The 27,205-nt window shown below is 39.9% G+C and overlaps 1 protein-coding gene and 2 non-coding genes across 4 annotated transcripts in view; 2 read left to right on the top strand and 1 right to left on the bottom strand.

Annotated features, from left to right (window-relative positions):
* Positions 1-27,205, top strand: part of LOC101161760 (partitioning defective 3 homolog) — a 409,623-nt gene that overhangs the window by 17,172 nt on the left and 365,246 nt on the right. For both annotated transcript variants that reach the window (XM_023950354.1, XM_023950353.1), the window contains exon 2: positions 17,406-17,507. In XM_023950354.1, the coding sequence (XP_023806122.1) occupies positions 17,406-17,507 (102 nt within the window). The remainder of the gene's footprint in view (positions 1-17,405; positions 17,508-27,205) is intronic.
* Positions 8,809-8,880, top strand: trnaw-cca. The gene has a single exon. It is a non-coding gene; the product is annotated as a tRNA-Trp (tRNA).
* On the bottom strand, positions 13,326-13,397 carry trnaw-cca. Its single transcript has one exon. It is a non-coding gene; the product is annotated as a tRNA-Trp (tRNA).

The following is a 27,205-nucleotide window of genomic DNA, read 5'->3' as shown; positions in this document are numbered from 1 at the left end:
GAGCGATGGTGTAGCGTTGTTGTCAATTAATTTAGAATATGAATAAAGTCAGATCATATCAATACAATGTTCTTTATTAGTTTGGCTTTAAGGACAGATTTTGTGTTTTCCAACATTAGTACTACATTCATTTGCCTATGCGTTTACAAGTGGGAGATTAAAAAAAAAGTTTAAATCATGACTACTTAATAAATGAAAATCTCAGTGTCTATGATAATTTTGTCGTTTAGTGTAAACTCCTCTCATAAATCAGAACGCTGCCTTTTGGAAAACTTCTATCAATGTTCTCTGTCACTACATTACACATGTTTGTTCTCCTGTGTTCACATTAGTCTCTCGTGTATTTGAATCTGTGTTTCCATGCTTCACGGCGCCAGGCTGAGGTGAAACACCTGGTTAAGCTGGTTTATCCAGGTTTGTTAGTCCCGTCTGCTTTGTTTCCCCAAGCAACCCTCGTGCCTGTAGTTTACCTATACTAATATACAGTATGTAGATTCATATGCTGTCATGGTTGAAAATGTTGAATTCCCTCCACTTTCAGGGTTTTATATGGAAGAAACTGCTTCGGTTTCTGGAGATCCTCCTAGCTTCGCCTCTACTGTAGATCAAAAGGCGGAAACAATGGCAGTTTCCCTTTTGCCTGGGCTCTCATCTCCCCCCAAGCCCCCCCCCCAGCCTTTCAAAAGATTGACAGCCTCCTCCGTCACTCGCTGACTTTAATGTGCACAGGGATAGCAGCTCGTGGTGGAGTGGAACAGTAAAGGAACAGCATGTGGTTAATCAGACACAATGCCCCCGCGTCACCTTTCTTATCTCGGTCTGAGTGAGCGTGACAGAAGAGGGGGCCGAAGGACGATGACAGATTTGGGTAAATTAATACATCCTGTAAGTCTGCTGCACTCATACTGAAAATGAATAAACCCAGTGCGACATACACATTTCTGACATTTGAGGCCAGATTAGGTGTCTTGGCCATGTCCTGTATGAGTGTCTAAGCTGGGATTAACCAACCATTATTCAACTGGGCTGCACGGTGGTTAGCGTGGTTAGCGCTCTTGCCTTACAGCATGAAGGCCCTGGTTCAAGTCTGGAACATCAATGGGGGACCTTTCAGTGTGGAGTTTGCATGTTCTCCCATGCATGTGTGGGTTTTCTCCGGGGATTCCGGCTTCCTCCCACTGTCCAAAAACATGCTTCATAGGTTAATTGGTCAAACTAAATTGTCCCTAGGTGTGAGTGTGCATGGGTGTGTGATTTCGGATACTCTACCCTGCGACAGACTGGCGAACTGTCCAGGGTGTCCACTGCCTTTTCCCACAATTGTCCGGGACAGGCTCCGGCAGCCCGTGACCCCAGAAGGGGATTAGAAGATGAATGTATCCAACTGATCAGTTGATGGCAATTAATGCACTGAGCTACAGTTAGCTTAGCACATAAAAGGAATGTCAAAGTCAGACAAAAAATGCCTTTCAAAGAAGATCTATTTGACAGTTTTTGGCTTATGCACCTGTCGGGGGTTGACCTGTACAGGTGCATATACAGGTGCCGCCGCACCTTAAGAAAAGCGCTTTTCTCAGACAGACAGGAACATTTTCAAACTTTTTTCTTTGTTGAAAAATATTATAGAATGAAAACAAAAATCTGATTGCAATTCAAAAAAGGTATGTGGTTTTGGCTAGCTGAACGTAGTCTGTACAGGATACGTGGAACAAGAAGATTGATGGTATAAAGCAAATTAGGACCCAGAACACAATGGGCTTTTAAAAAAAAAAATATAGCATGCAAAAATGCACTAAAAAAGACGTGCGAAACTGTGAGACTGTGAAAGGTAAATCCACGTTATAGTAGAGGATGACTGTATAAAACAAATAAGAGCAAACTAACCATATGACATATTTCCGTAAATGTAAAAATTACTTGATTAAAGTGTGCAGCTAAAAGAAATTGCAGCACAAATGCCAAACAAATCTTTTCGGATCTGCCACCTTTTAATGTTTTTTATTTATATTTGTTATTGCAGTGTTCATTAATATGTTCCAGCTGTGGCTCCCGTGTGTTTGTCAGGTATGGGTTATTGAGCTGCTTGGTATCGACTCCTTTGGTTATTTGTGCCGTGCAGTCTTCAATCTCAGCCGGAGAATGAGATGCATCGAGGTTACTTTACTCTACTGTCTGCTTTCAAGCATCAGCAGGTCCTCAAATTGCCTGAAGTGGTGGTGTGTACAAGTGTGCGCGTGTTGATGTGTGGAATTGCCTCTCTGCTTTAGTAAACAATAAGCTCATTAGGTTTAACCTTGCAGCGCAGCCTCTGGATCTTTCCCTTTATGCTTCATTCATTTTATGGGTGTTCAGCTACACTTTTATTCATATTTTCTAAACCCCGATTAAAAGTTATTCACAACCTTCCAGTAATTTTAGACCACATCAAAGAGTCTTAAAGAGATGTTCAAAGAATAGGCACGAGGGTGAATCATGTTGAGACGAGAGAACAAGGGTGTTGTACATTCTGAGGTTTGGGGTTTTGATGGATGGTTATAGAGAAGAGGAGCGGTGGCACAATAGCTCAAGAAAATTTACTTTTCAACCTATTTAGCTGTGCAAGGGGGATCAAACCTTTGGAATAAAAATGTTGCCGTTTGCCAACAGGGTGGGGATTCTTAAATTCCAACCTTGGAAGACTTCCATGTTTAGAGTTTCTTCATAAGTACTCAAGAAGTAATGAAGAGAATAAACAAGTCAAGAACAGATCTAATAAAACAAAGGGGTGTGTTATCTGTGTGGTTATATAGCGAGATGAAAAATAAAGCCGCTGGTTGTATGAGGGAGGTTCCACGGTGGTGAAGTGGTTAGCACTTGTGAGGCTGTGAGGCTAAAGTGAATTCCTGCTGGGTCATTTCTCCCAAAGCATGTGTGGGTTTTCTCCTGGTACTCTAGAGCCATGTTTCCATTGAGCGGTACGGTTCGGTCCAGATGTGACTGGTATTTTGAGCATTTCCATAATAAAATTGACCCATTAAGACGGACGGAACCATACCGTTTTTGGGCCCCCGTTGGTTGTAGGTCCATAGAAAAATGAGACGGAACGGTTTGGGTGGGGTTACTGTTGAAACCCATTGATTGGCTTAAGGTCATTACGACAAAAGAAAGCTCCAAGAAAACAGCTTGTAATCTTCTCTCAAACAACATTAAATGTTGTATATATACAAGTATTGTAAGCCAAGTGGAAAAAAAATTAGCTGCTGATTAACCTTCATTGTTTGAGTGGAAATGCTCACCTGAATTTCCTGCTCTATTCTAAACCAGACCGGATCATCCCGGTCAGTGGAAACGAGGCTTAGGTTACTTCTCCTGTCAAAAAATATGATTCTTAGGTTAATTGTTGACTCTATGCTGTTATTTAAGTGAGTGTTTGTTACTGTCTCTCTCTGAGTTGTCCTGTGATGGACTGGTGAACTGTCCAGAGTGTGACCCACCCCCCAACACTGCAAGCAAGAATTTAATGGATCTAGAGGGTGGATGGATAGTGTCTAAAACCAGGTGATGACCAGTAATAATAATAATAATGGATTAGATTTATCTGCACTTTTCCAGACGCTCAAAGCACTTACATTGTGTCCATTATTCATTCACTCCTCATTCATACTTGGTGATGGTAAGCTACAGATGTAGCCTCAGCTACCCTGGGGAAGACTGACAGAGGCGTTGCTGCCAGTTCGCGCCTACGGCCCCTCTGACCATCACTGGGACATTCATATACATTCACACACCAGTGGAGCCACACTGGAGGCAAGGAGGGTGAAGTGTCTTGCCCAAGGACACAACAACAGTTGGCTGGGGGAGCGGGGATTGAACCACTGACCCTTCGATCTTCGGACGACCTGCTCAACCGCCTGAGCCACTGCCGCCCAATGATTGTGAAAAGGGGTGGAAAGATAATTGTATAGAGCACAGGCAAAGTTGCTTTATACCTTTGTGGTCACCACCATTTCTTTAAAGATGTAGTCCCATGCAGCCATATGGAGGTACACCTTGATACTGAATTTTGTCATTTTATAGTGAAAGCTATATCCTACAATATGAATAATTTCATGAATTAGATGTTGTGCCCAACTAGTACCTTCAAAAATAGCTTTAGATCTTCAGTAATAAACACACACATAAAGCCATGGTCATGTCCCCTTAGAGCTAGTTGACCTGTACAAGTTCCTCTTTTTTGCTTCCTTTCAGCTTTTCATTCAGGGGTTGCCACAGCAAATTTGCTTCCTCCATCTAACCCCGCCTTCTGCATCCTCTCCTCTAACACCAGCTACCTTCATGTTTTCGTTCACTGCTTCCATAAACCTCATTTCTGGTCTTCCTCTAGACCTCTTGCCTGGCAACCAGACTCAGGATCCTTCTACCAATATATTCACTGTCTATCCTCCCTACCCTCTCTGTCTGGCCTCTCTGATTTTATCTCCAGAATCTCTAACATGTCCTCTCTCTCTGATGTACTCATTCCTGATCCTATCCATCCTGGTCACTCGCAAAGACAACCTCAGCATCTTCATCGCTGCTACCTCCAGCTCTGCTTCCTGTCTTATCCTCAGTGCCATTGTCTCTAGGTCCAACAATATGGCTGGTCTTACCACAGTTTGTACACCTATCGTTTTCATTTTTTCTTTGGATTTTTCAATAAACTGATTAACAGCTAACTGGAATGTAGAGCCAGTCTGTAGTGGTCATTTGATGAACTGCTCTTAATTCTTTTAAAAATTTTTTGTAAAGCAGGGTTTAATAAAAGAAAAAAGTAAAGAACTGGTAAAGCACCACAAATAATTATGGACACAGGAGTGGAATGTATTTAGGGTTATTTAAAAAAATTAATTCAAAAATATAGTAAAGCTGATGAAGCCTGGCAAAGAAAGTTAAAAATAATGGCATTGGACATCAAGACATTTATTTAGTATTATTGTATCTGGAAATGTACAACGGTACTAATTGACCAACATTTGCACAGCTGGTCAACTTTTACTCCTTGGTTCTCTGCCAAAACACAAATGATCCCCAAATAGATTTTGACTTAAATCGCTTTGGCTACTTCGGTCAACTTGTGATTATTTTGTAATTGCATAACTGAAGCAAGTGCATGTAATTTACTTGCGCAAGCTGCAGGAAAGTGTTGCTTTTTAAAGGATTGAATGCTGTTGTTTACTCCACAGTCATACATAAATTACAGATTCCTGCGACAGAAGCAGCCTCCACCTCCTTTGTGCTCCACATCTGCAGACTGTAGATGAGTCGTGTGAGTCATGACACAAAACCCTGATGTTCTGTTTTTTCGTGTTTCTCTTGGCTTGCTTAGAAGGTTCATCTGGGAATCAAAACCTAAGGCTAAGAAAAGGAAACTAACTATAATTAAGAAAACAATGAGCTTTTTTTATACTGTAATGGGGTTTAGCTAAGGCTAACCCTGCTCAAGTATACATTATATTCCCTTTCCTCCTATGTTAGGAAAGTTGTTTGATGTCCAGATTGCCACCAAACAGAGATTTTCATATTGTGATCTAATCTAAATTTAGTTTAAACCTACGTACACACACATACCTAACCTGCGTTCACGAATGTGCTGAACATGCGTTTTTAAACGCATTTTTGTTCACACTGAACAAGCAAGGAGGGACTTTTTCGTATTTTTCTATTGTTTAGTAGTGCATATCTGCCACCTACAGTTTAAAAAGGCTAGGCAGTGTACTGTAAATGTTGCGATTTGGGCATGAAACAAAAATTGTTTGGTTCATTGCAAGTGTCCTTGCAATAGGGGATCAATTACAATCTTATCCGGAGAGTGTCCTTCATTTGAAAAACAAACGCAGATGTTAAAAGGCTTATCACCACCAAATCTGAGGTCAAAGTTCATCCTGTAAAAACTTGCATAGCTAGGCATGAACACAAGTTTTGAACGCAGAAGGCCGAAACACGTTTTACATAGACTTTCCATTGGAAGTGGTGCTTGAACATGTGTTGCAGAAGGTGTTGTGAATGTAGCTTAAGAGTGCAAACAGTGTAAACGGTTTCAAAACGGGAACGACTCTGTTGGAAAAAATTTCACTTGAAAGTACATTTGCAAATAATTAAGTGAGGATTTTTAGGAATTATAAGACTTTTTTCGAGAACTTGATGTGATTTCCTCACAACAGTTCTTCCAGCCCATGCTGTTTATCATGTGATCAAGCACAGACACAAGTACGTCAGTGTTTCCCTTCATACTTAGGGATTTCTATGTGTATCTACTGTGATTACTATAAAACTGACTACCTCACCCTAGCCTTTATTTACTGGATTTTAAGTCTAATCTTGAAAGCAAGTCTTGAACCTCAGAGAAGACGTGGCTAAATGGCCCTCACAAGTATGTACACACCCAAGTGTACACACTCTTCCTGTTTTTATACAGACCAGATGCTCAGCTCTCTATGTAGTTCTTGCTCGTAGAGCTTGTAGTTGTGGTTTTGAAGAAAACCTGAGATTACTAATCATTAACTGAACCAGATCACAGAGGACTGTGATGATGATTTATTTGACACATTTGGACTTCTTAACGAATTACTGAAGAATATCATTAGTTTGAGCTTTTAACTGTTGACGAATTTGAAATTCCTAAGGATTGAGAGTTGTCACCGCACATGCTGACTGAGGGTGATTATTTAACAGAAAGCAGCTGAGCCATTTAGTTACTGAAACATTGTGTGAACTAGGGTTGGGCGATGTCCCCTAATTTGGCCGTTGACGATGTTTGCTGTCAACCATCGGGATGGACGATGACATCGTCGGGGGGGGGGTATTTTTACATTTTTCGTTCTTATATAACTGCTATTCGTTATTTTGCTTTTTTCATTTTATTTCCCAACTAATGGTTAATCCGCGATGATCCAGTATAAACTGAGGGAAGTGACTTTAACAGAAAAAGTAACAAGCAAAATAGAAAAGAAGTGGTCCGCTCCCGCACTTAGCGGAGTGGACCGGCGGAGGGCAGATTTACAGCTTTATGTTTGATGGGAAGGGGGGGGGGGTACATGAGCGGTATGTGTGGGAGATTTAAGACTGCGATCCGTCCCGCAGCTCTAGGGGTACGAGCTATCAAACTCAGAACCGGGTCTAAACGTGTGTCTGAGCACAGTTCGGATCGTCAGCAGACACACAGCGGTTTGAGCTTCAAAGCAGAAATGTCGCTCAGTCCTTAGAAAACATTCAATCAATCACGTGGATTTGTGTTTCCAGTCGTGTCCCGACTAAATAAAGGCTGATGTTATTCTTACACGTTTACGTGCAGCGCCACCCAAAGCTAATGTTGTTAGCCCGTGTTAGCATACTGTTAATCCTGGCTACGTTCAGAAAAAGCACTGACCACACGGATTAAAATTCAAATGATGAGCGAACAGGTGTTTGATAATAACCGTAACATTATTAAAAGAACGTTTAGAAGATCGTCTCGTATTTTACCGAGCTGACATGTCAATGTATATAGCTGCTCGCCGCTGTTATCGTTTTGTATTGAATTGTTACCTTCAATAAAGTTTGGAAAAAAAGCCGCTCGGCGGAAGTTGTATCCTCTTCCGGTTTTCAAACTGCGCATGTGCGAATACTGCGCGTGTGCGAATGATTTATTCCGACCGAAATTGTGACCTTAGTGAACGTTTTTATATTCTGAAAACATTTTTCTGGGCCCATGTACACGGTTGGATTCTAATCCGACCATTGATCCCATCAAGATATTTTGTACATGTAACCGCGGCTTATGGTGTCGACGCGCAACGTGGCGGGGGCGTGGCATCACGATGGTGGTCTCTCCATCGGGATGTCAGTCACCCATCACGATGGACGATGATATCGTCCATCGGCACAACCCTAGTGTGAACAGGGGGAAAGTAGAAATACTGAAAACATAAGGCAGACAACTAAGGTGAACAAGTAAACGACACCCTATGGATTCTGGGAGAAATAAAGCCGGTAGTGATATACGGACATATTGACTGGATTTATGCCTCACTAACACAGTAAAAGCAGCAGTTGGGTGGGACAAAGTCATGTTTGAAGCTTTATTGCAGGGGTTGCGAACCCATGGCTCCCGAGCCATATCTGGCTCTTTTGGTGGTCACATCTGACTCGCAGACAAATCTTTAATTATAAAAAGAATGTTTCATTAGACCAGTCCTTCTTGGACGCGATGCCGTTGGGGGGGGGGGGCAGTAATAGCGGTGCTTGGTTGGAGAGAAAAAAATCTGCGCCACTATCAGTTTACTATTATCTGTTATATCACAGAGTTTGTACCAGCCGGAAACCTGCGAACTGCCGTCCTGCAGCTGCGCGATCCCGTCTCTAAGAAGGAGCGCGCAGCTGCAGGGACGGGATATGTGGGGAGGAAAAGGGGAGGAGTAGTGGGCGCAGGCAGCAAGGTGAAACGCGCACTGATTGTCAAAACTTAGAACACGCTGGCCGTCACATACCACAAACTGCAGCGTGTAATTATTGCTGTACTGACAATATTTGGCTCCACGTCTGCATGGGAGCAGACTTTCTCACATCTAAAGAACATTCAGACCAACCTACGATCACGTTTAACGGATGGAAGTCTCAACGCCTGTGTTGAACCTTTCCTGCGCGATGACTTCTTTTTTCGTTTCCGACCGTGGTTAACAAAGACTCAATAACAGTTGTTCTGGGGGGACACCTTCTTTTATTACGGTTCTCCTTCCTCCGAAAAACACAACATGAATGCACACACTTCCGCTCTGCGCTCTCACCCCCTCTCGTGCTGCAACTAATCATCCAGACCTCGTGGCGCAACGGTAGTGTGTCTGACTCCAGATCAGAAGGTTGCGTGTTCAAATCACGTCGGGGTCAGTTCTTTTCAGGTGGCAAGATACAAGATGAAGGACAGACTCTCTTTGTCAGGTTGTGTTTTTCAAGTGATGCTAGTTTCTCTACTGGTTGACAGATGATAAACAACCCTATTTGTTATCTGCTGGGGCCATCAAGAAGCTTTGATAACTGAGAAGTTAAGTAGAGGTGGCAAAAAACCATATAAGTTGCCCAACAACAGTCCCACAGAGGAACAATTTTGCCTTTCTTTCTTGGGTATTGTTTCAATATTTCCTTCCGCTGCATGCGCTCCCTCCTCCTCTCACACACACACCGGGCCCAGCACATGCACACCCCCACTCCACAACACCTGTATGAAGCTTAAACTCACCACGTATCAACCAGACTAGACCATCAGCAAAACCGCCATGCAGCACCAGAAGTCACATTAATGCTAAGAAATACCCATCATTTATTAGCAACAGCATAACAATATTATTAAAAAGAATCCACATATTTATTGCACTTTAAAAGTGTTGAAATTACATAAAATGCACACATTCACTTGTATTTTTAGTTTTAAACATATTGTAGCAGACTGAGTTGGACTGGGTGGCTGTTGGGTTCTAAGTTCCGGAGTTTATTAAACACATCAAGCAGAGACGTTGATTGGACCTCAGTTCTGTTGCTCAGCCTGTCGTTGGGGGGGTTTGGACCAATGGGGTTCAGCTATGGGCCGAATAGGGGGAAATAGGAGGGCTGTTGCGGGAGCAGGGGAATAAAAAGTTGGGAGAAGCGCTGTCGGCGGGAGAGATTAAGTTGTGCGGCGTTGGTTACGGTCTACAATACCCAGAGGATACAACCTTAAAAGAGTTTAAGTCTCCGTCCATCTGTGTGGGAAAGGGATGGTACAATATTGTATGGCTCTCACGAAATTACATTTAAAAATATGTAGTGTTCATGGCTCTTTCGGCCAAAAAGGTTCTCGACCCCTGCTTTATGTGGTTCACTTATTGGTCCGTTCACAGAACAACCTTTAGTGATCTTTTGAGGAACTGCGTAAAATTTTGAAAACAGAAGGCGGGGGCTTGGCTTTTATTCTTTGTTAGAACTGTGAGTGAAAAATGGGCAAACGTGTACAAGGGATGCAGGTGGCCCGGATGCAGGTGGCCCATATGAAACAGCAAAGCCGAAGACCTTGAATGGTTTGCCCGAAGAGAGAAATGTTCATGTGCATTTTTCCTGTGGGCATGCTGTCAGGTAGAAGTCGTAGTGAACACTACTACACCACCCAAAGGGAAAAGTAAGGGCGAAGTAGGTGAGACGCAGGTACGTTGTACGGATTTTTCCTGTTTTCAATTTCCCAAATTCAGCAGACTATGCAACGAGCCCTTTATCGCTGTTCACGTGATAAGTGCATGCTCCTTGTATGAAGACTGACAAAGATTTAGAAATTTGACAATCAGTGCGTAGTTTAGGTGGGCATCCAATGAAAGTCCTACTGTCCTACTCCCCTACACATATTGTGTGCACACCACATGGATGCACATCCGGCTGATCACCACTACAAACGTTAAAAAGGTTTGATTGATGGATTTTCCTGAGCCAACTTTTAGTGGAAGGGATGTGGACTTTAAACAAGCTTACCGGTACTGGTGACTGGCGACAGTAGTTGGCATAGATAGATTGACTCAGACTGACTCGGACCAATCATTGTTTACTTACGTCATGTAGCTCCAACATGGCGACATCCGTGTCATGGAAAAATGGCAACTAAATTGGCTTAATTTTGCTGGAGCCGGAAAAAATGCATTTTCTATGAGTGACGTCAAACTTGTTCAGTACAGTTTTCTTATACAGTTAATGGTGAGGGGTCAGTACTTCCACCTTACTAACAACTAGAGTGTGGCGTAATGGCACTGTAAGAATACTTTACAACATACTTACCACTTGCACGAAAATCAAATGTTTCATTTTTAACAGGCTTTAGGGGAACTGCAAGACACACCTGCACTCCTCTTAAGACCAGTTGCTTCTCACCACGACCTTTCACGGGCCTGGACAACCCAAAAACCTGCAGTACCCGTACAAGTCAATTCCCCTCCAGGTGGATCTGACTAAGGCTTTAATGATTAAGATCCTTTCACATATAACTCCCCTGTCTCTGTTTAAGTCCTCATTGGTCACCATGTCGTTTGTTCTATGATGGTAGACAAGAGCAAAAGCTGTTTCTCCCTCCAGACAACATCATAAAGTTTCTGTACCACCCAATTACGTGTCTAAGACTCCTAAAAACGTTCAACCTGTGAATATCTTGTTAACACAGTTTACACACGGCTGTTAAAGTTATTGGGCAAAATTAAATGTGGCTTTTGAGCTTCCAGTGAAATGCCACGGTATGTTTCCCCGCTTGATGTTCACCTATGAATAATTGTTTGCAGCAGGTCACTAGTGAGCACATGGCTGCCTGCTTTTCTTCAGCAGCGAGGTGTTATATTTCTCTGAAGGAGGTAGATGCTTTGGGCAACACGCAATCAATAATCCACAAGGGGACTTTGTCGGTCTCAAAACAATACTAATAAAAAGCTTCCCTCGGTGAACTAACATTAAAGCCAACAGACTCCTGATGGTAAATCTCAGTCACCACAAGTATTTTGTTGCCTTCTTTCTTTCCCAAGTGAAGCTTTTTTTTTCCATCTCTTCTCAGAAACAATGGATGTTTTGGTGAAATAGCAAAGGAGCTGTTTGTATGTTCACACAGCAGATCGTAAACACTGGTGACATCATTGTCAATGACTCAAAGGGGAGAGCATTGGCTCCATAAATCACAACCATTCTTGAGCTGTAAACTGTAAAAGGAGGGAGGTTAAGATGTAGAAATACTGGGTAACCCCCAATAATTCACAAGAACACTCACATTCCTAAAGGAAGGCTCTCTGGAGGTCTCCCCCTGTTCTTATTTACACCATATTGTTTGGAGTTTTTAAAATCAGATTTAGGTTTTACGCATAAACCTGTTTTTGAGAAAGGCTAACTGCCAATTTCTTCTTCCCAGCTCATGTGTTTATATCCTGACACACCTCCCTGGAAATGTACCTACATGTCAGATCAATACTGACAACAATTGTAGCTGGTACACTTGGCAGTGTTGCCTTCCTGGCTCATACTTTTGGCTTCTTCTCAGTCTCACATCTCTAAGCTACCCATTAATTTAGTCCCCATAAAGCTTTATGCTAACTGTTCTGGCTGTAGAGATTTGAGTTTATTAAATGAAATATTTACCCAGTAATTCCCTAGATCGTTCTTGCTTAGACTAAGAGAAGAATTTGTTTTATTTCTTAGGTCAGGTTCAGCTACAACAGAAACATTCCTTGTGTCCTAGATGGCAATAAAGTGCAAAATAATGCAATAAAAAAATGCACTGTTGTAAATGCAAATACGTTTTACCAAGCTTTGTTGCATGAGATTTCATTTTAAGGAATATGTAAACAGAAGTTTGGTGGGACGGAATAATACCTTTGGGAGCTAAGCATGGTTGATTGTAGTGTGTGGTAATTTTGGTGGTTACTCAAGGCCTTCCTCACCATTCCTGTCCCACAGCAGGGAAAAATTGGTTCAAAGGCTTCTGTTTAGAGTTGATATGTCAGTACTGTAGATGAACGGATGTTTTCAAGATGCATTTTATTGTAGTACAGAAAAATGCCAGCTTGTTTTTAGGATTGACATTACGTCTGAATTGTGTTTAGTAATAACATGTAGTCTCTGAATATCCACCGTATGAAAAACCTTCCTCATTGACTGACTGACCTGCCATGACCAAAAGACTATTGATCATTTCCCAAAGGAGATGATCCACTGAAGCGTTCCTTTTTGATGGGGGGAGGTAGACATTACAAAAACCTGTGAGTGTTATTCTTATACTACAATCATCCACTTTCATTCTTGTGATGAAGCAGTAAATTTAACTAAAGTTATACAACCTGAAACACACAAAGACGACAAGTCTGTGCTGGTTCAAGACTGGTTTCAAATACAGTTCTAGACTGATATCAGATGTATCATTAATAATAAAAAAAGGTATTTTGTGGTGCAACAAAGATCTATTTATTTGGATTTTTAAAGTAAAAGATGATCAATCTGGCATTTATTTTCTCTACTTTTGGTCATTGTTAAGTTTTATGATGGGAAAGGGTTAGTGTTTTTTTTTTTTAATGAGAACACGAAACGCAAGAAAATATTTAAACAATAACCAAGAAAGAAAGGCAACATTGTTCATCTGTGGGACTGTTGTTGGGCAACTTATATTGTTTTTGCCACCTCTACTTAACTTCTCAGTTATCAAAGCTTCTTGATGGCCCCAGCAGATAACAAATAGGTTTGTTTATCATCTGTCTCATGAGCTGTCCACCAGTAGAGAAACTAGCATCACTTGAAAAACACAACTTGACAAAGAGAGTCTGTCCTTCATCATGCCACCTGAAAAGAACTGACCCCAACGTGATTTGAACACGCAACCTTCTGATCTGGAGTCAGACGCGCTACCGTTGCGCCACGAGGTCTGGGTGATTATTTGCAGCCCACAGATGTATTGCCAGTTATATAGGCCCTCCGGTGGGAACAGCAACACTTGCCAGAGCTAATGCAACAGTCATAAAACACACATATCGAGACACGTGCTATCTCTTTTGTCTGCGTTCCCACACTCTTCCTTTCCCTGACTTGCTCACAGGGTTGCCAGCCAGTATTTGTGCGGTCTCGGACAGGATCAGGCAATTCAGAAAACCTGTCATCGGGGTTTAGGTTGCGTGTGCGAGACAACAATCTTATTGTTTCCCCTTCATCTTTAGAGCGGAATCACTTTGGTGGTAACCTAATCAGACAAAGGTGGCAGGATGTTTGTCCGTTCAGAGAATAAAGGAACAAATGAGGCGACGCACTAAATGGGTCATTGGGACAAGACCTGACTGGTGGTGCAATACTCTTCCACAGGCTCTGTCACACAATGCTTATCAGCTCATATCTGCTCCAGTTCTGTTTAGTGTCAGATACCAGAGATTTCACTAGAATCAATAGATGCTAAGCTGGCTTTGCCTTAATGTTTATAGCACAAGCAAAATGTTGGCATACCTGTCTTTGTTTCACATTGCAGCTTTGTTAAACGTCATGTTTCTTGTTTTTAACCTTTACTATTGGTACCACCGTCAAACGCTGATGGAGATCTGTCGCTACTGGTTACTCAGGCATGGTCTGTAGCATATCCATTGTCTTAGGCTTTAAAGAAGCACAACATTTAAAAAAAAATGCTGCACAGTCAATTTAATCAACTCTGAGTTGTTTAAGAGTTCATATTCCTAAGAAAAAATACAGATAATGACCAGGACAACATGTAACGCATTAAATTACCCTTAGTTTTCTTGTCTTTCCTAAAAGATCCTTTTCGTTTTCTTGACATGTAGTATTGTTTAACTAAGGACACACATTCCTGGGAAGCACAGTGCTTCTGTTGAGAAAATGTGTAATTGTTAATTATGGTTTTAACATCTAAAGATGGTTACGAAATCTCAAAAGCATTTAAGGAAATCAAAGAATACCATGAGTTTAAATGTAAAATTGACTCCCGGCATTAGAAAACAATTCTTATTTGGAACTATATAGAAGTTTATTGCAGCAGTTTGGTGCTTTTCTGAGATAAGCAAACACTTGACAACACTGATGTAACTTTAAAGCGCCGGTAGAAGTTTGCTCAGCACAGGTTACACTGGTTTTTACAGGTTCCTTATAATCCTCTCTGTTTGCCCTGTGGTTGACAGATAAGGTCTGTGTAGTTGTTCTCATGTTGCAGTGTTGCTTTGTATTCCTGCGAACTTCAGCCCTATTTTTAATGACACAATGCATGCTCACAGTTCAAATGCTGTCAGGGTTTTTGAAGAAAGTCAATTTGTTCATAAAAATCTCTCATTTTTTTTCTTTCAAGCAAATGCATCTAAAGCCACAAAAATGCCTATTATCTGATTTCTCTACATATTTTATAATTTGTGAAGGTATCACACATTTTCTCTATGCAGGTAACTGTGTAAACATTTTTGTGCTGCATTCCAAGCTGTTTCTCTGGCGTTAATCCAAATGACAGGATGAAAGAAATAAAAAAAAAATGTTTTAATTAAAATAATACAAACATTAGGAATAAAAATAAGGCATTAAGAAAACAACAAAAAACATTTAATGTATCAAAGTAATGTCAAAAAAACAAAACAACAAAAATTTGGATCTAAGAAATGCAAAAATCAAATCAATATTTTTGGGATTAAAATAATACAAAACACAAATGAAAAAACATTTTAGGGATCAAAGTAATGCAAAAAAAGCATTTTAGAGATTAATGTAATGCAAAAAAACCAAACGTTTTAGAAAATGAAGTAATAAAAAAAAAAAATTAGAAACAACTCCCCCCCCCCCCCCCACACACACACACAAATTTAGGGATCAAAGTGATGCAAACAATAATTGGGAAACAAAGTCATGCAAAAAAACATTCAAGGGATTAAAGTAATGCAAAAAATAACAACAAAACAAGAATTTTTGAAGTCAAATTAAGTAAAACTAATCATAAATGATCAAAGGAACTGGGGAACTTGTGGAAGTAAGGATGATTAGACAAAAAAAAAATTCTGGGTTTTTTAAAATAATGGAATTTAAAAAAAATAAGACACCACAGAAATTGCAGGGGGCCCCAAGAAAACTGCATACCCCGGGCCCTTTAATGACTAACTCCACCTCTGCCAGGTCTCCAAATAAGGAGAGAGGATCTGCTGTCTGTCCACGTCAGTTCTCCTGTTCTGCTGATTCTATTTTACAATACGTCCGTTGTCCAACCACACCAGCAGGCAGCTCACCATCTGATTGAGCCCATATGTGTTTAGATGGGATGCAATCCATCTGCTTAAGTTGGCCGACTGCTGGCGTACTTATGAAAACTGATGTTAAGGAGCATTTGATCTTTATATTTCAACTTTCACTTTCAGTAGGAAAGGTATTTTTACATTTAAAGTGTTGTTTTAGCTCATGATGGACAATCTAGTTATAAAAAGTAGGTGTGACTAGAGAGTTGGAATTACACATACACTTGAAATGAAAAATGTGTAATGTGTTAAAAAAAAAGTAATGTATTACTCCAAAACACTGACCCTAAAGTACTTTTTAAATCTTAAAAAATAAATATAGGACTACCAATTTATGTTTTCCAGCACTTTGTTCCATCTCTTCCCCCAGAAAACTCTAAAATGGAAAAAGGAAAACGTTAAAGATACATTTTAAAATGTAGTCTTTTGTTGATCTTGGTAAAATAAACTCGTCTTAAACCCAAACTCTTGGTAAAAATGCTTGAAAAAAGAAAAGTTGGCCCACATTTTTCTTGCTTACAAAGAACAAATATGAGAAATATACATTATAATCTGCCAAATATTGCTACAGGATACATTTACCCTAAATATTAAACTTAAAATCACTTAAAACCCCCTTTTCTTAGTCTGCAGTGCATCCGTTTTTGGAAGTCAGTGCATAATCTAGTTCCAAATCTTATTCCATTGGTCACAATTCTTTGAGTTTGTGTGGAAGTGGTGCGTTATATTAAAGAGACAGATTAGAGCTTTCTGCAGTTTAGGTACAATCCAAATTTAGCTGTTTAAACTGCCTACTGTAATGCCAATTTTAATTCTGGTGATTGTGTGGGTGTGTGTTTTTTTAAAAGGTTTTACTCAAAAGAATGTTTGTTCCATGTCTGCATGAGGATCTGGATGAGTGGCGTGCTAGAATGAGGAAACGACATTTGTGTAATCACTTTAATTCTGGTGGTGAGTTTGTGGGTTTGACCAGCTTTGGCATGTTTGACATGTGTTGTTTTTTCTTTTCACATTGTTTTTAAAAGAACATATTTCCTTCGTTTGTCTTGCAGATTTGTTTGCTTTCAACCCAAGTATTTTACTTTATAACCTTTCTTAGGAATCAATGGATAAAAAGTGGATTATTATATCAGTTTTGTACCACACAGTATGACCATAAATCACTGAATATTATCAGCACAAAGCTGCCTTTCTAGGCATCAGAAGTTGCCGGAATGATCTAAACTCCGTAAACGGTTAAAGACTCTAATGAACGTCAACACTGGAGCTAAAGCTCAGGTGTTAAACTGATCCCTCAACGAAGGCCATACTGACCTATAGGACGCACATAATAGTTTTCAATTCCAGTCGAGTCGTCACTGTGGTGACGCTTCTTCCAGACGTTTATTTGTTCCGCGTGCAGGATGTCCAGCAGAGCATTAACGTCCCTCCTAAAGGCCGCCATGATTCCACTCCTGCCAGCCAACTGGATCATGACATGAACCGCTTGATGATTGAATCCGCTGGTTCCAAGCTGTTAATTCAGTTGGCCTGCTAGTGCTCATATGCAGAGGGGTTTTATTCATGTAATGCTTCAAATCCTAAGCCCAGACCAGCAGTAAATCGGATCTTATTACTGTTCATCTCTAGGCTAATACTATGGTGTTTTTTTGTTTTGTTTTGTTCTAGGACTCTAGTTACTGGGTTCAGGTGCACCGGTTGGAGCATGGAGATGGAGGCATTTTGGACCCCGATGACATGCTGTGTGACGTGGTGGATGACAAAGACAGGGTGAGTCATGTGGAGGACTTTGATGTATCTTTCATGGCGTCACTCCTGAAGCCTCACACTTAAGTTTTGAAGCTGTGGGCAGAATTTCGAGAGTCTGGATGGAGCGACACAGCAGAGTCTGCTGCGCTGCCGTCAAGGCCTCCGTTTGATGTGTGCACGGTTCTATTTTTACCCCCTACTTGGGGTAAAATCAGAACATCTGCACCGCCCACTCTACCCCAGTCCCACTCCCCTCCTCCCATGGGAGCAAAGCGGTCTGCAGGAGACTCAGCAGATGTTTGGCTTTGAACTTCATAGGATTTACCTGATGATTTATAGGAAAAAACACACTGAGATTGAAGTATTTTTAGGGTTGGGGATGGGCACCATTTGGATTTTGTTTGGTGGCAAACTGGTTCCATCGAAACGGTTCTGGCCCCTTAACAAGGCTCGAACCGGTGTTTCTAAAATTAAAATAAAAAATACTCCAATATGTACGTGCACACCGAACATATGTGGTGCATGAAAGAACGGGCTGGAACATGGCGTACAGTGTTCACACTGGACAGTCGTTAACTGACACTAGTTACTCGCCTTTACTCTTTTTACCTTTTTAAATTGATTTCTTTTTTTTAAACATTAAATCTTGATTTCGACATAAATCCAAACATTTTCTAAAAAGCCTTCAGGACAATAAAACCACAGTTCTGCTGGGCTTTTTTGAAGTCAGGTTGTGTCAAATCAGTCTTTCAGAAACTGAGGATGGAAAACGATGTGATTGAAAATGTTCGATTCCAGAATCGATTGATATTTTTCCAAAAAGAAAAAAATTGATCAAAATTTTCCATTGGAAAAAAGCCAATAATTTCTTTGAGTGCTTCTAAGTAAAGCAAAAGGTTTTTACATTCACTTTAGATTATAAACACCTGATTAGTTCAGAGAATTCTTTTTGAACGAACTTAGTTGCAGCTTTTGTGGAACACAGAATGGATTTGATCCTGCAAGAGCTGAAAAAAGGGGGTTTTGCTTGGTTTTTGGTGTGTGTGTGTGCTGGGTAGGGTGTTTGTGAAGCAGGGTGTGGGTGTGGCTGCACAGCTGATGAGGACTGGTGGGAGTCATGGTTACTCATCAGGTGGGATCACAAGGGGGAGCAGCTGTTTTTCACCTGCTTTATGCCGTTTCCCTTTAATTTTCCCTCATCTTTACACTCTCTCTCTCTCTCCCTTCTCCCCCTGGTGACAACCTGTCTCTTTATCTCATGACAATTGCAATATCTATATTTTTCATCTCTAAATCGGAAACATTTCAATGCACTTTAAGTTGTTAGATCGCGAAGATCCTTTTAATGTCAATTTTTTGGTAACTTTAGGTGCTAAAAATCCAGAGAAGTCCTGGTGGAAATCTCCGAGAGGAGCTCAGCTGTACTTGTGTTTACAGGTGGAACAGCTTTATGTGTGTGTGTGTGTGTGTGTGTGTGCACAGTTTGGGAAGTGGAGCCAGTTTGCCCGGTTCCCTCCATGAAAGCACCTGACAGGCCTGAGCAGCACAGCAGACGCCGCTGACAGAGCCGCTCGACCTGCAGCTGCTGCTGTCAGACCAGACACAGTGGAAGCTGACAGCACAGTTCTCCCAAAAAACAAAAAAGAAGCCCCTTGTTTTACCGTTATAGTGTTTTTTTTAAACCCAGATCTTATCTGGAATTTGATGCGGTTCAGGAATGTGTTGCTCCTCTGAAGCCTAAAGTTGACATCAGCTTACATGGCAACCATTTTTGTTGGCTCAACTCCTCTGTGCACCTGTTTGGTTGCGGATGCAACCTTGAACCTTTTTATTTTATTTAAGATGTTATGGTAGATAAATGCTCTGTTACGACCCCATTGAAAGTTTTCAGTGTCTCTTCCACTCAGGTGTGCGTTTGTGTTTAAACCGGTTCAGCGGTCCGATTATGTGGATGGGATTCACAGGTAGTGAGTGATTTCTGCATGCTGCAGCCTGCCTGACTCCGCTCCTCTCATGATCTCACTTCACCTGCGCCACACAGGCGAGTCCGTTTCTTCCTGCCGCTCGCGCGCTCACCTCCTTAAAGACCATTTCTTCAGACTTTCCACTTTATTCATCCAACCGTATGAACACGACTGCTTTGTTTGAGGGCCTGCAGGTTTCAGAAACCACTGATAGTTTCCTGTAACCTTGTGGTCTTTTACTGCCACCATCTGGCTCAAGTGGGGTACTGACAATCGTTTATGTTGCCCAGATTTAACAAGCTATTTCATCCATAATATTAAAGAAAAGGACTCATCCACAAGAAAATTGTGTTTTTTAAAATTCATGTTTTTGTGTCATATAAAAAGAGAAATTAAGCTTAAAATTGCCTTTCTGAATATTTCTTTATTGAAAAAGTTGTAGATCAGGATCAAATAGAAAAGTCCTGTTTGAAAAAGAGCCTATTTGTTAATATGTGGGAAATAAGCTCCATATTTCACAATTGTAAAGGGAAAAGGGGCGGGGTTGCTCATAATTAACATCATAATTAAAAGAACACTGGGAATGCTTTTAAAATAGATCAAAAGATGGTCAGAATTGGACTTTAAAATACCCTTAGATGTAGAAGGAATCCATTCACATCAGGAACTTTTTTAAAGAAATCCATTAAAAGTCCATGAAACTCAATTCTTTTTTTCTATTTTCTTAAACTTTGAGCTGCATATAAGTCCTTGGAATCTTCTATCATCTGAAGATTGGAGCCTTTCATGAATCAGGAGCAGTTTAGACTAAACAATGGAGCTGAAAGGCAGCATTTCAATGTCCTTGTCTGTCAGGAATCCTTGATTTATGCTCACAGATAAACAAAGTCCTCTGATGTCCTAAACCTTCTTTTTTTTTTTTTTACCACCAGCATCAAACATCCAGCGGCAAAGCTGCAAAGCGAGGAATGCTGCAGAAACGCTAGCATCCTGTTATGTCAGGGGTCTACAACCTGAGTTTTCAGAGTTGTACTAAAACATTTAGACCAAACAGTGTATCATAGAAAATCAATTTGAGATCAGTAAGCAACCAGAATGTACACATACGATGAGTTGACTTATGTTATCACTTTCTGATTTTGGCTATATGGTTAAAAAAACACAGTAATAATCACTAATACCATCACAACTGCCCTTACGGGCGGATATGGGCCATATTTGGGCGAAAAACGGGCAAAGGTGTACGTGGTACACAGGTGGCCCACATAAAATATCGAGGACGTGGACAGCTCGAACATGTTCATACTCGTTTTTTTTTATCTATGTACATGCTGAGGGCGACAGGTCATAGGGAACACGCGTGCAGACCAATTGGTAGAAGTTAAGAAATTAGACAGTCAGACTGTAGTTAGTGTAGGGGTCCTACGGTACGGTAAAGTATTATATGCACAGCCTGTGCCTACAGCTGTTGTGCATGGTCTGTAAGCGTCCACTACACCCATCTTAACGTACGACAGCTTCACCCATTTTTTATAAATGTCTGTCCAACTTCCATTAGCCTGATACATATTCAAAATAGACATGCACAATGGTACGTTCCATTTTCTTTTTCAAAGTAACTGCACCTCCTCTCTGCAACCCTAAACAGGCCTAGACAACCCAGAAACCTGCAACACTCCGTACCGGTGCATGTGGCTAAGGCATTAATTAGCTCTTATCTAATTTTAGTTGGTCAGGTTTACCAGTTTTTTATTGAGATTCACTGACAAATGTAAAATAAACTTTTTTTTCTTCTTTAAATATAAATGACTTTTGACATCACACCACCTACTACAACATTTGCTGCATTGATATGATCCTATGTGGCACAAGCTTTCAACTAGACGTGACAATTAGAATAGACTCCTGGCTAGAAGATGGGCAAATTTTAGAAACAGGATAAATCAGGTTATGAAGGCAAGAATATATTTTTTTAAATTGGATATTCAAATGAATGAATAGAATAGTTGGCCATAACAGCACATAGCCTATTTTGTTTTCATTTTTAAACTTTCTGCATGGTAAGAGACTTCATTATTTGCAAAAAACTGGTCGGATATAGGTTTTTATCGATAATTTTTGTTGAATTCAAACGAGCCTCTTCTTTGCCGAGAAGCAGAGTTAGGAAAGCTTTTTACAGCGTAAGTGTCTGCATCAGCAGCTGTGGTGAAAATCCCTCGTCTGTATTAGTGCCATTGCAATGCCTGCTCTGAACCACCAGGTGGCGGTCCATCCTAGGCAACAGCAGTGGACAAGGTGGGTTGTGAAGAGCGTGCAGGGTGCTTTCCTCTTTGTTTCCGGACGTTTCAGCTGCTTCAAGTGTTTGTCTGCGTCGCCTGTCCGTCACTGGAGCGCTGCTGACCCCATTGGTGGAGAAAGTTTTGGACAACCAGGGTTGTCATGGCAACAGCGGTCAGGTGCCAAGCAGGCACCTGCTCTGGCTGAGGATCAAGCTGCGGGTGAAATTAACCAAAGCTAAAGCCGGGTCCCAGCAGCTGCCCCGCTGGTACCAGAACACTGCCGGGGGAAATCAAAGACTAATTACTCTGTGTGTGTGTGTGTGTGTGTGTGTGTGGGCACAGATTGAGGTCTGTTAGATTGCAGTTTCTTGCTCTCATCTCTCAGACAGTGTGAGGCTTCAGCTTCTCACTTTCTGGGCTCTCTCTGGCAGATTTACAAACAGCTTGTGTCTGGCACTATTTCTGCTCTGGCAAAACAATAACTCTAAACTTTATTTAAAGCAGTTTCGACAAAATGTAAACATAATACAGACAGGTTTTCTTTATTGTCCTTTTATTTTGAAGTTTCTTCTTGTTTGTTTGACTAACTAAACTCATGTTTTCTTTTGTATTTTATACATTTCTTACTTTTTTATTTGGTAGTTTTTTTCAAAGAAGCCATTTTATTTAGGTGTTTTATTTTTAGTTTAGTGGATTATTGTTTCATTTTAGGCAATAAAAACAAAAAAAAGACAGAAAAATTGATATGGATATATCAAACTTAGGTGAAATAGTCATTGGTTAATTGGAATTTAGAGAAAGAAAAAGATATATACCTTTCATCAACTTCTGTCATCTATCTATTCAAAAAGTGTATATATATATATATATATATATATATATATATATATATATATATATATATATATATATATATATATATATATATATATATATATATATATATATATATATATATATCTGTATCTAGCTATAGACGAATGGATGGACATTGTTTGTCTGTCTGTCCTTAGATCTAGATAAATATATCTCTATATCTAGATATAGATACAGTACGTGTGTAGATACTGTACTTTCATAGATATGTTTGTGGATATGTCTAAAGGTAGGCCAATACGTTCCTCCGTAGATATGTCCATCGATAAGTTCATTGATATGTTTGTCTGTTTATCTATCTATCTATCTATCTATCTATCTATCTATCTATCTATCTATCTATCTATCTATCTATCTATCTATCTATCTATCTATCTATCTATCTATCTATCTATCTATCTATCTATCTATCTATCTATCTATCCATCCATCCATCCATCCATCCATCCATCCATCCATCCATCCATCCATCCATCCATCCATCCATCCATCCATCCATCCATCCATCCATCCATCCATCCATCCATCCATCCATCCATCCATCCATCTATCTACAGACAGATGGATGGATGGTAGAAAGATTGTATCTAAGGACGGACCATTTGTCCGTCCATCCGTCCAACCATAGATAGATTTTGATAGTTTTTTACACATTTTGAATAAACTATCTTTAGGGAATCATGTCACTGATGCTGAACCACTCAGATGCCAGAGGTGTGCGATGTCTCAATGTGAAAAAGTTTGTCGGTGAAAAGTTTTAGGATTTAGTTTAAGCATTGTTTAGCCCTGACTCATCTCAAGCCGATTTGTTATCATCTTCAGGTTTATTTTGTCAAATTTTACTCGATTTGTTCATATTTTCCACCAGTTTCTACAAAAAGAACTGCCTCATTGTGAATTATTTTCTGTAAAAGCAACAATTTTAGATAAACCTAGCAAGAAAGGTATTTATCTGTAAAGAAAAAAGCAATTCAGCGGTGGTTTGTGTTCAAAGGGCCATTATTGGGTTTTGCTTTGCAACTTACCGTAAATCTTTGTAGTTGCGACTACAAAGATTTTAGAAGTAGGAAGTTAAAAATCAAATGGTATGGTTAGTAGGTAATAAAAACAAAAAGTACTAAAAATATAAGTGTAAAAAAAAAGATTAGATTTGTGATGTAAAGATGGGTAATTCAACCTGCATACACTCTGGTCTGGTCTGTGTATCAAGTGTGTGTGTTTACTTAGCATGTGGGCCTTAAATAATAATAATAAAATGCAGAAACCCACGTGGGCATCTTTATAGACGCCCTCTGCTGTGGTCAGCTGAAGTTTGGTCTTCAGTCAGCACCGGAGCTCACCTCCGCCTTGCTCAGAGGTCTGTGGGCAGCAGCTAGCAGTTTTTCATTTGATGTTCCTCTGAGGATTTGGATTTATGGGCTGCTGTTGTTTGTGTTTTTCCTGCCTGGTCTTTGAACTTCAGTCCCTCTTGGAGAATTTTTTAGAGCTCTGTTCTTTCCTTCAATGCATACAGAACGGGGAGATTGCAATCTGCAAACACAAGCTTTTAGCTTTTGTTTTCACCAATTAATTAAAAGTGGTGGATTTCTTAAATCCAAATAATAGTTTCGTTTTTTCTACTTTTGCAATAACTCTTTTCGTTGTTTCATTGCAGTTTCATTGTTGTAGCAAAACAGCTTCATAAACTGGGCCATTTTAACCCAAATCTAAACAAAATGTTTAATTTCACTTCATCTGGAATTAAAGATCATTTATCACTGATTACTTTTTTTTGAATATACTAAGAATATATGCATTTACTTAAGATTTAACAAAATAAACAGATATAAAAATTGCTGAAAATCTTTTCATATGACAGAAAAAATTTGATTTAGTGATTGTTTCTGATAATAGTGAGCTAAACTTTACTTTTTGCATTATTATTAGATTATTATTTAGCTGCTTTAAGGTGAAATTTTTAACATAAGCATAAAAACAGAAATATGTGATTATTTTCTTTCAATGGAAGGCTTACACTATTAAAATACTTTATAAGGGTCTTCAGAAAGATATTTGCACACACAGCCACCAAACTCTATCAAGGGTGCTCAATAAATGGATCGTGATCAACCGGTCGACCTTTAAGGACATGAGGGTAGATCGCAGGCCACAAAAGATAAATAAGCAAAAAAAGAAAAAATATATTTCTAAAAGAATTGTCAGTGGATCAAAATCCTCACCGAGAAGTACGCGACTTGGTTGACATGCAGAACGGGTAATCAAACACCCGGATCGCCCCGCGTGCCTCCCCAGTTCCCGTCCAATGGATCCGAGCCCACTAAGGAAGCAACGTTTTCCTGTAGCACGCTTCCCACGGAGCTAGCAGCCCTTTAGAAATGCCATCCATGAATCCATGCATGAAATACTAAAGTTGCTGCTTTCTGTTTTTGTAATAAAACGCCTCATCTGTTAATACCAAAGTATCTTTTCACATAGATTTGTGTACTCTTACTGTGTAGTTTTTGAATTATCAGCACATAAACAATGTTATGTACTAATAGTACATAATACTATGTTTATTAAGCAATATTTTAGTCTCAAAATGCTATATATATATATATATATATATATATATATATATATATATATATATATATATATATATATATATATATATATATATATATATATATATATATATAGCATAGAGATGTATATACATACATAGATATATATATATATATATATACATACAGTATATATGTATACATATATACATACAGTACAGACCGAAAGTTTGGACACAGTTTCTCATACAAAGAGTTTTATTCATTTTCATGACTATGAAAATTGTTGATTCACACTGAAGGCATCAAAACTATGAATTGACACGTGGAATTATATACATATCAAAAAAGTTATGTATATAACCACGCCAAACACACCTCCAGGCTGCGTAAGGGCTATTTGACCAAGAAGGAGAGTGATGGGGGGCTGCGCCAGATAACCTGGCCTCCACAGTCACCGGACCTGAACCCAATCGAGATGGTTTGGGGTGAGCTGGACCGCAGAGTGAAGGTAAAAGGGCCAACAAGTGCTAAGCATCTCTGGCAACTCCTTCAAGACTGTTGGAAGACCATATCAGGTGACTACCTCTTGTAGCTTATCAAGAGAATGCCAAGAGTGTGCAAAGCAGTAATCAAATCAAAAAGTGGCTACTATGAAGAACCTAGAGTGACATAGTGTTATATATATAATTCCACATGTGTTAATTCATAGTCTTGATGCCCTCAGTGTGACTCTACAATTTTCATAGTCATGAAAATAAAGAAAACTCTTTGAATGAGATGGTGTGTCTAAACTTTTGGTCTGTACTGTATATATAGGTAGATCCCTAAGACAAAAGTAGCTTACATCCCAAAAAAGTATGGACACCCCTGCTCTATATTATTACATTGTGTAAAAACTAGGAATCGGTACACCTCAGGCAGAGATATTTCACCTGTAGAATATTATAAGCAGCGCAATAATCCGGCATGGTTCAGCTTCTAGGTTAATTTAGATATCGTCTGCTTGGTTTGTTCCTACTTCTTCTGGGGTTTTGACGTGGTTTATTTGGGATACATCTGTGAAAATTTCACATGATGACCAAAACTTCTCTCACTTTTCCACATGTGCAAAATGTATGTAGTGGCTATGTTACACAACCTTAATTCAATGTAAGCTTACCAACTTAGGCCAGCTTTTTAGTTTATAGCTAATACATATATCACACATATATCGCAGGAGAGCGAAGTCTAATATGTGGAAAATGCGCTAAATGTACAGAGTGGCTCTTATTAGCTTTTCTTTATTTACAGCTCTTATTAGCTAAAAAATAAAAGCTAGGTAGCTATCAAAGAAATGAATTGATACTTTATTATAGTTACAAGATAACTATAACGTTACTTTCAACTAAACAAACCCAAGAAAATGGATTGATTTGGGATTATTTGCCAAATTTGAGTTTAGCTTCAGATATTGTTGGTTGTCTTTTCAAGAAGAGTTCCATTTGTACTTCCAGACCCTTTGTCTCATCTTGTTAAAGAGATGAAAATGCATTTGTCAAAACCAAATTTAAAGTACAAAAGCATGACTGCGCTGTGACTCCGCTGTTGTACATCTGCCGAGCCACCAGTGGGGAAAAGATTAGCCCATTTTTGTTGACAATCCTACAGATTCAGCTTCAGAGCATATGCAGGGCGACATACACATCCATGCGCCCGGGGTAAGAATATCATTACTCCATAGTGCCAAGCAGCAGGCATCCTCTGTCTTCTGCTGTGTTTTTTCATGTAAAATTGGAGAAATCAGGTCACGTCACCCGGCTCGTCTGCTGGCTGGGAGGAAAAGCAGCTCATCATGTAGGAGTATCTGATTTTCTTGGCAGCTTTTCCTGCAGGAAAGGCTTTCCCCCACAACCAAATACCTCCTGACATGGTGTCACCATGGTATTCTGCCAAAACTGTGCCAAAAGTATCGTGTGGGTTTAAACACATCTTGCTGCACATGTACAGGAGGCACGTTGTGGTGCTGTTTGTGCTCGCGTCATGCAGGAGAATGCAAGTCTGGTTGACAGCTG

The sequence above is a fragment of the Oryzias latipes genome, chromosome 20 (assembly GCF_002234675.1).
Source record: "Oryzias latipes chromosome 20, ASM223467v1".
In the NCBI taxonomy this organism is placed as follows: Eukaryota; Metazoa; Chordata; class Actinopteri; order Beloniformes; family Adrianichthyidae; genus Oryzias; species Oryzias latipes.
The sequence above is the reverse complement of the archived record's forward strand: the minus strand, read 5'-3'. Positions and strand labels throughout refer to the sequence as shown.